The sequence below is a fragment of the Curcuma longa genome, chromosome 7 (assembly GCF_044706935.1).
Source record: "Curcuma longa cultivar G26 ecotype Majalengka, Jawa Barat chromosome 7, ITB_CL_G26_1.1, whole genome shotgun sequence".
In the NCBI taxonomy this organism is placed as follows: domain Eukaryota; kingdom Viridiplantae; phylum Streptophyta; class Magnoliopsida; order Zingiberales; family Zingiberaceae; genus Curcuma; species Curcuma longa.
Window position 1 is genome coordinate 7527958 of NC_133867.1, and position 12229 is coordinate 7540186.

The 12229-nt window shown below is 36.0% G+C and overlaps 2 protein-coding genes across 2 annotated transcripts; both read left to right on the forward strand.

The window, feature by feature from the left end:
* Positions 1-53: 53 nt before the first annotated feature.
* Positions 54-9156, forward strand: LOC141832122 (uncharacterized). Its single transcript, XM_074719604.1, has 10 exons — positions 54-618; positions 2235-2457; positions 2528-2669; positions 2751-2948; positions 4017-4151; positions 5285-5413; positions 5842-6251; positions 6528-6744; positions 8086-8276; positions 8611-9156. The coding sequence occupies exons 1-10, from the start codon at positions 54-56 to the stop codon at positions 8789-8791; spliced, it is 2391 nt and encodes a 796-aa protein (XP_074575705.1). The 3' UTR covers positions 8792-9156.
* A 453-nt stretch (positions 9157-9609) lies between these two features.
* LOC141832267 (uncharacterized) lies at positions 9610-10841 on the forward strand. Its single transcript, XM_074719763.1, has 3 exons — positions 9610-9770; positions 9936-10352; positions 10448-10841. Exons 1-3 carry the CDS (start codon positions 9675-9677, stop codon positions 10637-10639), a joined length of 705 nt encoding a protein of 234 aa, XP_074575864.1. The 5' UTR covers positions 9610-9674; the 3' UTR covers positions 10640-10841.
* The last annotated feature ends 1388 nt before the right edge of the window (positions 10842-12229 follow it).

Consider the following 12229-nt stretch of genomic DNA (forward strand, 5'->3'; position numbering starts at 1 on the left):
TATAAACCTCTCTCTCTCTCTCGCTCTCGCCCCCACTCACTCTATTCATCCCGATGCTTCGCCTCCGAACGCAACCCTTCTCTGGCGGCCGCTGCCTTCTTGCCGCCGGCGTTCGTTCCTCCCATCGAAGGGCGGGGACCTCGAGGAAGAAGGGTCCTACGCCCCCTCTCCCGCCCCCGAGCCCGCCGAACCCACCGAAGAAGCCCACCCCCTTCACCTTCCTCGGCGTTACCTGGCACGACTCCTACAGCTGGATGTCCAACTTCGAAGACCCCGTCGCCATGCGCCACATGGATGTGTACATGGAGCAGGAGGAGAAATACACGGAGGCCGTCATGATAGCCTCCGGCGCCGACCGGCTCCAGCGCAAGCTCATGATCGAGATGGCCCCGAGGATGGCGGCTGATCTGTGCACGCCACCTGTGAGGCTGGGCCCGTGGCTTTACTACCGCCGGGCGGAGGAGGGGAAGCAGTTCCATGTGCTCTGTAGGAGGTCCGCGGCCCTTCACCAGGAGTTTATTTCTTACAGCGAGCCGTCGGTGGGCTTCGATTTCCAGTCCGGGAGAAGGATCGAGCAGAAGCTGGTGGATTACAACCAAGAAGCTGAGCGGTTTGGTGGTAATAGTTATTATCATATAATTTTTCTTTGAAAGCGGAAAAGATATTTCATTACCGTTCAATACGTGGAGAGAAACAAGGAGACTTGAGCTCAACGGAAAATGCATGAACTAAAATTCCAGCACAGTTTGATTTGGTTCTTATTTAAATCTCAAATCTTAGGTTCTAGTATCATAGAAGAAGAAGAGAAAAAACGGGTCGCATACAAACTGTCTTTGTTCCCATGCTTACTTTTTTTTTTAAATTAGAAAAAAAAACATTAACTTTTGAAGTATTCATTTACTAAAAGTTCTTACTCCATGACCTCCTTTTATTTCCATATAAAATGGTACTGCTATTAGAATTTCATCATCACATCCATGCAAATTAATGAACATTTAATTTTATATTTTCTCAGATATAAGCAAAGAATGGATCACTCACCTTTGTGGTCTTTATATATTTAATATTGTTCCTTGTTTACCTTTGTCTTGTGTCATTTGGACGTGCTGGCCAACCGACCGCAGCACTGTCCAACATGGCCTGAGCCCGAATTAGGTCATGTTTGGCCCGTCATGTCTCACAGGTAGAGCTATAAATGAACCAAATGTTTGTGAGCAAGCTTGGTGTTCGGGTTGGTAAGAGTTTGTTTGTGTTCATTCAATATACTCAAGGTCAATTAAATGAACAAGTTTAAACAATTCATTATACTAAATGAATAAGCTTGAACTATATAAGCTCGTTAATGGTCAGGAACAAGATTATGAATTGTTTGTCAATGTTCATGAACAATGTCCACAAACAAAATTTGTGAACCATGATCATCGACAAAGCTCTTATAAAAAACAAATAAGCTCTTAAAACGGACAAATAAACTTATTTTATCAAGTTCACTAACCAACCAAATAAAAAATAATAAAAGTTTCAAACAAACTTGATTTAAGAGCTCAATAATATTTAAACAAACCAAGTTCAAGAAAGCTTGAACAACCGTTTCAATAGCAAAGTTCATTATAGACTCAACTCAGCTTGGCTTGGCTTTGCTTAGTTACCTTACCAAGCAAGCTTGAACAATACAAATCTTGACTCAACTTGACTTGTTTATAGCCCTACGCACAGGCCAAGTCTAGCTCAATTTTTAGTTATAAATTTATACTAATTATTATAAATATTAGATATTTTAAATAATATTTAATAAAAACATTAATTTTAGTTGTTTAGAGTTTTCTAATTTTCAGAAATCTTTAATTTTTAAAATTATTTTTAATTAAATCCAGCCCATGAACCTAGGCTCATGCCCAAGGCATACTGTCCAAGCTTAGGTTGAGCAGGGTCCTTTTTCCTCGTGTTGACCTGGCCTGACACAGAAATAAGATGGTTCTGTGCCTTGCTCGGCCTAGGCACAGCTAGTTGGAACCTCTATTCAAGAATGCATCTTTTGGATTGTCTATATCCATTGATTTAGCATCATTTCTTCTGTTCTTCTTGTATTGTTCATGTATGTCTTGGTTTTAGATAATTTGGAGTTGTTTTTTATTTATATCAGCGCCAGTGTTGTTTTGGTAGATGTGTTGCCATTTATGTTCCCGTGGGTGCTAGTTTCTTGCCATTAAATGTACTACATTATTTGATACCAGGATACTCATATGAAGAGCGATCTGAGGTATCTCCAGACCATCATTTTATTGCTTATACTATGTACGATAAAGATAAAGATTCCTTCACTTTATGTGTGAGGGATTTAACTACTGGCATCCTATGTGACAAACCTCAAGCAGATCGAGTTGCTAATCTTTCATGGGCTATGAATGGGAAAGCATTACTCTACACAGTCACTGATAATGATAAACGACCATACCGGTCAGTAAAATAATTGTCTTGGTTGTTTCTCTTTATATAGTATTCTGATTTGCTGTTTATTTTTCTTTAGGATCTTTTGTAGCATTCTTGGATCTAATAAAGATGATATTCTTATTTTCGAAGAATCCGAGGGTAATGCTGTTGTGGAGATTAGAAATACCAAAGACTCTCAGTTTATAACTGTAAATATTTTTTCGAACAATTCATCAAAGGTATTTTCCAGATTAAACACTTAGTGTTTTATTAAATGTCTTATAATTGTATGATGCAAACTAGCATTTTTCTCATGGTAGGTGTACTTGATAAATGCCGCTGATCCATTTTCAGGCATGACATTAGTGTGGGAATGTGAACCTTATGTTCATTGCATAGTGGAACACCACCAAGGTTGGTTATATTTATTTACAGATGCTGCTAGAGGAGGTGAAGCAGTAGACTATCATTATCTACTTCGCCATGTTGCTAAAGATTATGATTCCAGAAACTGGGAGGTATGTATTTTACATTTGTTCATTACACCAATGGTTTCTGTTTGTAAAGCCATTTTGAACACGTAGGGCATGGTTTCAAACAATCCAAAATTTATAACCAAGGACTCAATATTCTCTGTGACTTTAACTTTGTTTGGCTCTGTCTAGCTACAAGCTTCGCGAGGTCCTTACCTATTTGTTACTATGTGGGATACAAAGTAAACAATTCCACGTTAGTATAGGTATCTGGAATATCAAGAAGCAAATAAATGATGTTTGACATGTTTGTTTTATATATTACAGTCTTCGCTGATGATTATGACCTGTGAGAGGCATCACGATAATGTTCTGCTACTGAGAATTAACTCGTAGTTTACCCATTGTATCTTCCAATTTAGAATGATGCTTCTTACAAAATACAATGTAATCGAACATGCATACCTTATTGATCTGTTCTTTACAGATTTCCTACTAAGCTAATATTTTTCTTTTCAAAGAAAATTTATTTTTGGTTTATGCACTTCTCATACTTTTTGAGTTTCCATGGAATATTGTCCATTTCTTTATAGTATATTTTAGCTTCTATAGAAGAGATACCTTTTCAGAGATTAGTTATGCAAACACAAACTAGGTTCAATTCGGTTAATAAATTCTCCAAATCGACATGGCTGATTATTCTTTGTTGTACATTTTCAATCAATGAAATTATATTTTATTTGCCAACATGACAAAGCATTTTTTCTGGAGTGAGGTTTTGTCCAATCCATAATGGCTTTGGGTGAGGTAGCTCCTGCAAACTGCATATGGATTTTCCTTCCATCAATAATGTGATACTAAATTGAGAGGTCTTTGCATGCTTCTGTGTGGTTTGGTGAATTATCTCATGATAGTTTGTCATCAAAGGAAGTTCCTGATTGCCTTAAATTATCTCTTATTCTAATTGAAAGAAACTAGGTTGATCATGTTTACTAAGATGCTTTCGGTTGCATCATATTTGCTGTTGTCCATGATGAAATGAAATTTGATTTGGCTATTTTCATTTTCCCATTTTTCTGATCTGATTGGTGATTCTTCCTTGTCAATTCACAGAGTTTTCTTCTTGAGGATCTTGGTGTTAACATTGTAGACATTGATTTTTGTGAAACTCACATGGTTCTTATTCTTAAAGAAGGCAAATCGTTCAGATTATGTTCTGTACCTCTTCCTCTATCTGTGGATGGAAAAGTAAGTTATGACTCTTCAAATTCATCTAATTATAAGTTTCATAGAAAATATTAGAATATGTTTATCAGACTACTTGGTCATGGATAAATGTGTCATCAAAAAATATTGCAGTTATCTAGTAATGGATGCAATGCAGTAACTTGCAGTATAATTTAAATAAGAAATAGGGATAAGGTTTACTGTTGGGTTCTTATTGTATGCGCAGAACTCTTACTTAAACTGGGTGTGGATGAATAATGGTTAGTGGCTTTGATTGTGATATTTTTATTCTTTATTGGACATTGACTTGAATTTCATGTTTGATATGAAGTACAAAAGGATTGGGTTAGTCAGCTGTGATCAAGGTTGAAATCTTATATTTAGCTGGAGTTTTGGTCCCTGATCATAATGAGGCATGCCAATTGTGTTGGGTGCCAGTGTTAGTGGGTGCGTCAAGCACCAATGCTAGGCGGGATGAGGAGAACTACGTGCAGTAGAACAACTGACATCGGTGGCTGTGCTGAGCACCAATCTAATCAGAGGAGAACTAGGCGGCAATAGCAGAGGAGCTTACCATGTATCACTAATGTACTACCATCATAGATTCCACGAGCCTTGCAGGAAGCTTGATCATAGACTTGCAAACCCCACGAGCCTCATCTGAAGTTGTCTTGCCTAGTGAGGAAGTTGATTATCCTCATAGGCGGAGAAGTTGTGAGGAAGTTTCATAGTCACAGAGAGTTCTGGGTTCAGCCAGTGGAACGAGATATTATGGTGCTGATTGTCATGGAACAAAATTATAAACCTTGGTTGTGATTTTATTTTTTTCATATTTGACAATGATTTGAATATCTTATCTGTTACACAGTACAAAAGGATAAAAAACTTGCAATTAGTTTTCACATTCATTGATTTCATGTTGCTTGTATCATATTTAGAAACCTGATGTTTCTTAAGCCATTTGAGTTGACAAGTCAAAATTGACCTTTTGAAACTTTTCAGGTGATTGTTGAACTGTTGCCATATGCATTGTCTCAATGTTGTTAAGTTACAGCATAACCATATTTTTCTTCTTGTTTGCAAATAACTGTCACTTGTTTTTATCTATAAGTATTGTGCCACTTCACATTGGTTTCCCTAATTCTTAATGGCAGGGACCTGTGCATCTTTCAGCTCTCCAACCTTGCTTTTTGCCACTTCCTGAACATGTTTGTCAGATTATGCCTGGACCAAATTATGATTATCATTCCTCCATTATGCGATTTATAATTTCATCACCTGTGGTATGCAGATTACCATTTCAACATGGCTAGTATTTTTTTTTCTTTTAATGCAGTCAATTCTGGTATGGATCCATAAATTTATGAAAATGATTGTTATATTGTCATTAATTTTGATAAAGGCTTCAAGCCTCATTCCAGTGTTATGTTTCTGCCACCAGCTGAGACTCTAGCTTTGTGAGTACACTGAACTGAAATATTGTTAATTAAAACTAATATCCTAACTTGTTTTCCTTGGAAGAACGTGAATTTAGTCCATTTATTCTGGTCCTTTAAAGAGGTTTGGTAGACTTTTATTTGTCTAGAGTGCATTATGTAACAATTAATACACTAGTTTAATTAATGGTTCATGATGACATCAACACCTTGAAACTTAGCAGCAATTAGATTGTTGTTGAGCGAATAGTAACTTTTAGATTACAATTTTGCAGATGCCTGATGCCACTGTTGATTATAACTTAACAAATGGAAAGTGGCACATAGTGCAACAACATAATATATTGCATGAGCGCACACGATCTTTGTATGGCTCTGCAGCCATTGCAGACACTAAAGAAGCACCAGTATCAAAAGGAGTAGGCAGCCATGATCATCCCCATGGTTCAGATGGTATGTGGAATGAGCTTACTGAGTTTTATGCATGTGAATATTTAGAGGTTCCTTCAAACAATGAAGTTCTTGTCCCCTTAACAATCATATACTCTCGAAAGCACAAGCATGAGAATAGTCCAGCACTGCTTCATGGTTATGGTGCTTATGGTGAGCTGTTAGATAAGCGCTGGAAAAGTGAGTTCAAAAGCCTACTGGATCGTGGTTGGGTGATTGCTTATGCTGATGTCAGGTTTTTATTCTGTGCCTAGTTTAAGATTTCTTATTAGTTACCCATTTGTAAATCTCTATGGTCTTGGTTCTTTGCTTCAGTATCTTTTATCATCTGAACTGAAAAAGAATAGGAGGTTTTAGATATGGCGGTGTTTTAGTGGTCAGAAACATAAAAGAAACAAGAAACTTTTTCTATTCTTAAATATTCAGAATTTATAAATCCGTATTTCACTATTATATTGCAATCTTGCTTAGTAAGTTGCTAGCTAACTTAGTGTTGAAAGTATGCAAACAGAGGTGGTGGTGGTGGTGGTAAGAAGTGGCACAATGATGGAAAGCGTAGCAGAAAAAAGAATTCAATCATCGACTATATTTCATGTGCTGATTTTCTAGTTCAAGAAGGTATTGTGCAAGAGAACAAGCTTGCGGGTTGGGGATGTGGTGCCGGAGGGCTTTTGGTTGCTTCAGCTCTTAACAGTCGTCCAGATTTGTTCAAGGCTGCAGTTTTGAAGGTACATATGATGGCTGATGCATTCTTATGCAAACTAGTTGTCTAAAAGGCATTGAGCTTTTCCTTAAGGTGATAATGATAAATATTCCATATTGTGACATTGGGGGCACAATGGTGCCCAGCTAAAAATGTTTCCAGTGCCTTAGGTAAGGGGTAATACACCAAAAAATTGCTTCACTTGAGATGTTTTCCGTTTGTTTCAAGATATGCATCCTGTTTAGATGATGGAACTCTAGAAGGATCGTGTTAAACAATAGTTTAAAGAGGACTCGGTGCTTTTTAGTTTTCTTTTCACAATTTCAAATTGAGTGGTCCAAAGAGGGATATAAATGAACAAGTTTGAATGTATACTAAGCTTGACGAGAAAAATAGACAAATTTAAACAATAGTGAGTTCTGATTTTAACACTCATGAACAAAACTCATGAAGAATTTGTTTGTCATGTTTTTTTAGATTATTTATTCGAATATATAATGAATATACAAAGTCCATAATAAACTATACATAATATATTTATGTTAATATTTTGTAAATTCTCATAAAAATTTTAAGGCTCTAACATACAGATATAGAACTGATAAAAAACAATAGTTTCATTAATTAGATAATTTTTAGCTAACCTTATGACCAAATTTGTATATACAATTTCTTAAACCTTTGGCCTGTTTGAACTTGGTTGACACTGAGCTCAGCTTGAGTTTGTTCATTTTTCTAATAAACAAGCTCAAGCATAGTTAAAGCTCAGTTTGTAACTGCAGGTTCAGATGCATGCAGATCTTGCTAATTGGACTTTGGGTCATTTATTGTGCAACTGTTTACAACAATACGCCAAACAGTTTTATTTCGGTAAAATGCCTTGCAATTTTTTTTCTGTTCCTGCTCGTAGAAGAATTTCTTAGCATCTGTTTAATATGTTGGTTCTTAATTACCAGTACTCGACATGTTGTAGTAATCTTGGTTAGAGTACCCTTTTATTATTATCTCTTATTTTGCCTGGGTTGTCCTTTTCCTTACCTTTTTTTTTTTGAATCTTTTCTATTATCCCTGTGGAGAAATTTTTACATGTTTGTTTTATGGTATTTTCAATCAAACTGCTTCAAATCTAGTTGTTTAACTATTTGCCACATAGCTTTGACTGTTCATAAGTTTGGAACTATAGATACCACTTTTGTGATACAAAAAAATCCGTTGGGTTAGCTTTGTATTTGTGCTAAAAACGTGCTTTAATATCTCTTTCTAATAATTAATTATTTCTTTTCATATGCTTGTTTCCCTTGTAGAACTGTATCTTCTTCCTTCTGTAGCTATACTGAAAGAACTTGGTTGCCTTTTCAATCTATAGGTTCCCTTTCTAGATGTCTGTAACACTCTGCTACACCCTGTTTTGGCTCTCACGCCTGCTGATTATGAGGAATTTGGCTATCCTTTTGAAGTTGAAGATTTTCTTGCCATCAGGAAGTATTCCCCTTACGATAATATTCAACAGGATGTTCCTTATCCAGCTGTTTTGGTAACGTCATCTTTGAATACAAGGTGCTTTCCAGCTCTAGTTACCAAAAACAAATTTATTGGGAACTGAATTTAGTGGTTGGCTTTTGCTTTTGGCTATATTACCACCCTATTCACACTTTTATTATGCCTGTGACTTGAAATTTAGATGGCTATAAGATTAGAAGAAGCAAGTGCCTGCTCATTCTGTAGCACTGTCAAAAGCATTCTTGCAAGTGCTTGCAATTAATTTCATCATTAGGTTGTAAAATGATTCCTCGGAGCATACATATCTTGCACCGCACCCAAATAGTTTTTCAAGTTAAAACTTGCAAAAAGATGATCTTACAATGTTTGAAACCTGTTTCATATGTGATAGGTTTGGGATATGGGAAGCAGCTAAATGGGTCGCAAAAGTAAGAGAGCTGACTGTCTATGATCCTCAGAGGCCGATACTGTTTAATCTAACAGCAGATATAGTCGAAGAAAGTAAGTATCTAGAGGCCAAAGAGTGTGCCATGGAGGCTGCTTTTCTCATAAAAATGGTGTCAGAATCCTAGACCTAAGGCCATATGCACCGAACATGGAATCCAATGTTGTTATCGCCTCTGAATCTTCAGAGGTTTCCTTCCCTCATGGTTCATGACTACTTCATGGCAAATGTGCTAATGAAGTTAAAATCAGCTTCCAACCTAAGCAGATCTGAATCATCAATGTGTTTCAGTGACCCTAACAACAGTCGTGGCTTATGCCTCGTTGTTCGTTGGTTGAGATGCAAAAGCGGTTTTGTTAAACATTACAGAATAGAACGAGGACTTGCGAGTGTTTATTTGCAACATAGAAATTATTTGGTCTTGAGTCAGTTAATTTTTTTATTATAAGAGTTCATTATGTATGTATACTACACCATTGTTCCAACTAAATATTTTTGCCAATTTTTTAATATCAATTTTGTTTTTGTTTTTTATTTTTTTCTATTTTATTTGACGCATTTAATAATCTTGGATAGTTTCATAACAGTCAATGTGGTTGACGCTTAAGTAGGAAAAAGAATAATTAACCATTTACTATTTATCTTAATATAATTCCATTAGAAATCTTATATGATAAAAAAAATTGAGGTATTTTGGATCTTTTAAAAATTAGTATTCAAATAAAGGAGAGGAAGATTATATTAAAAAGATTATAAATTAAGTTATTTAATGCGAATTGGGTGGGTGGATCGCAATTTTGTTCCAAGTTTGTTTATGGGACCAAATTATTATTCAGGATAATAACTGGTTTTTAAGATAACGGATCTAGGATGTTTGCATCCGTTAGCCTGCGTCCAGCCTACTCCGCATGAACCCTATCCTATTCCTATCCCTGTCGTTGAAACAAACGGGGACGACGCACGCATCGAGCGAGAGTAGAGATACCAAATACCAGCAAGCCAGAAAGGCGATGTCGTCTCTTCTCCGCCTTCATCCGTCGCTTCCTTCGTCATCCATGGCGGCTTCGAATCTAAATTCCTTCGCCTCCTTTCAAAGAAGATCTACGGTGATCTCCTAATTCTTCCTCCCCTCACACTGTTATCTTGTTTCTGATCTCTCGAAGCTATTTAATTAAAACCCACCCCTAAAAGATTGCTTTTTAAAGATATTTTGCTCTTCAAATTTTTTATTTATTTATTACGCTCAGTAGCTTGCCTCTCTGCTTGAACAGCGCCAATGGTCGATGCCGTTCCAATCATTGACAGCGACATCGCTAAAACTTTTCAGATACGGTGGAGGGAGGGACCTCGTGCCTCTCGCATCGAGTGCAACAATTTCTGGGGGGTCTGATGACTCCATCAGATTAAGATTTGATGATATCCTTAAAATGTTCGACGGATTGCCTGAACCAGTTAAGAACTTTCCGTGGATGAGAGTGCTCCGGATCTTCCAAAGCATCATCTTTGAGCTTGTATCGGCCGTGCTGAGGTACCTCAGCGTCCCACTTTTAGCTATCACGTCTCTCAGCGAGATGTCCTACTGCGCCCATGAGAGAAAGATGGGTGTGATCCCTATTCCGTTCGCATTCGGTTTTACCCTCGCCAAGGTACTTAAGGGCGCTGCAGAAGACTTTTCATCAGACCTTAAGGTTCGGTTGTTATTTCAGTGATTTCTTTGTATCAGAGTTTGAGGAGCTTTACTCTATGTGGTAGTGTTCTTCTAACATTGGGTCTCCTTTTTCAGGAAGGAGAGACTCCCTGGCATCTGTTTCTGATTGCTAGTTTTTTCACATTGCTCAAGTTGCCTGGTCCTTACTATCCATATCTCGGTCGATTATTGATTCCTCACTTTGCCAATGGTGGCCTTTGCATGTCTTTTTGGCTAATATTTATGTGGTATAGAAGACCTCATGCAAAATCTGAAGCTTCTTTGTAGTTTGTTGTCTTATCTATCTTACCGTCTCTTCTTCATGATGAATTTATGTATGCAGAAATCAGAATTGGTGTATACCTTTCTCGTTCTTATTCTATTATTTAGATAAGAATGTTGTTCCAAATGTCAGGAAAATATTTAATTCCAAGCATTTTATCTGTATATCAGGCTTGGATGAAAATACAATGGTAGAAATTTATGGAAGTGAACTTTTGTAATTAGCATATGCTAATGGTAATAGACTAATTGAGGATCCTAGACAACAATGAAAAAGAAATTTTGTAGGTAGAGATTGGATAGGAAAAGATTTGTGAATTTTTCTTATAGCAGACTTATACCACCCATTCAGAGAGAAATACTAAATTCTGTTCCAATCATTTCCTTAGATTCAAGCCAGCTACAACAATTACAGGGCATTTGGCAAATTTATGGTTTAAAGAGATTGAAGGATTCATTTTTCATACTATTCAGGAAATAAATTATGCAGTTAGCATTTTGTTTGTGATGGACGTTAAGGGGCATTTGCTATTTCACTAAGTACTTGGATACAAGAAAATTCCTTGTACAATCTGTGTTTTTTGAGGAAATCTTTTGGTAGGAATGTGAGAGTGAGAAAAAGAAGGAAAAATAAAACCATATAGAGGAATATAGAATGTTGAGATTGTTGCATACATAGAGCATAAGAAGTTTGCTATACAGTTCTTTTGAAAAAGAAAGGAAACACAAGTCTTTTACTCTGCAGGAATATGAAGAAGGAATTACTGACCAACCACTCTTCCTATTTCTTTCTTTCTTTCTTTCCTTAAATTTGGTGCTATGAGTCTTATTGAAGTGTTGTTGCCCTTTCTTGCAAATTATGAGCATCATAAACCCCTGGTCTTTGCATTAAGGGATGGGAATTTCAAGTTTGACTTCTCTATTGAAAAATATATGTGGATGTTCTGTTTTAGTTAATGCATAGATGGTGGAGAAAATGTTTGGTGTGGAACAAGGAGAAAGTTTCTATTTTTCCTTCTTAAACTTCTTCTTCATCTCTACTCATCTTGCCTTATTCTCTTTTCTTTTGGTACTGTTTATCTGGAAATATTTATCTGACTCATTCAAGTCAGATTTTGATATTTAATATTCAAATTCAAATAGTGCACTATATAAAAATGATTCTGGTTCTTATCGAATTTAGATTTATTTTAATTTATGATTATCCATAGTTCTTTATATATCTATGTTTTTGTATAATTTCAGTACTTAGTCTACGAAATTAGAAAGAAAAAAAACATAGTCTAAAAGAATTTCATTGACAATTTTTTAAAAGAAGAAAATAGTATTATAAAATAGAAACATGTTTTATAATATCTTTTTTTATATCTTTGATTTCCTAAAAATTTAAAAATAAAAAAAAAAGGAAATCAGAAAAAAAAAAAAGAAGAGAGAATTAATTACCAAATTCAGTGTTTGTACTTTGTATTACGAGTTTATTTATTCGTAGTAAACTTCATCATTTCTTTTTGTTTGAGGTGGATGGTATCTTTCTTAATGTTCGACTGTATAATACACATGAATTTTTATTTTTCATGATTTATATTTAAATCTAAT

Bases quoted from the DNA above. Each gene is read 5' to 3' on its own strand.
- LOC141832267 (XM_074719763.1), top strand. From the start codon at position 9,675: ATGTCGTCTCTTCTCCGCCTTCATCCGTCGCTTCCTTCGTCATCCATG. The intron at 9,771-9,935 runs GTGATCTCCTAA...CTGCTTGAACAG, and splicing joins CCTTTCAAAGAAGATCTACG to CGCCAATGGTCGATGCCGTT. The intron at 10,353-10,447 runs GTTCGGTTGTTA...CTCCTTTTTCAG, and splicing joins ACTTTTCATCAGACCTTAAG to GAAGGAGAGACTCCCTGGCA.
- LOC141832122 (XM_074719604.1), top strand. From the start codon at position 54: ATGCTTCGCCTCCGAACGCAACCCTTCTCTGGCGGCCGCTGCCTTCTT. The intron at 619-2,234 runs GTAATAGTTATT...ATTTGATACCAG, and splicing joins AGAAGCTGAGCGGTTTGGTG to GATACTCATATGAAGAGCGA. The intron at 5,414-5,841 runs GTATGCAGATTA...ACAATTTTGCAG, and splicing joins TTATAATTTCATCACCTGTG to ATGCCTGATGCCACTGTTGA.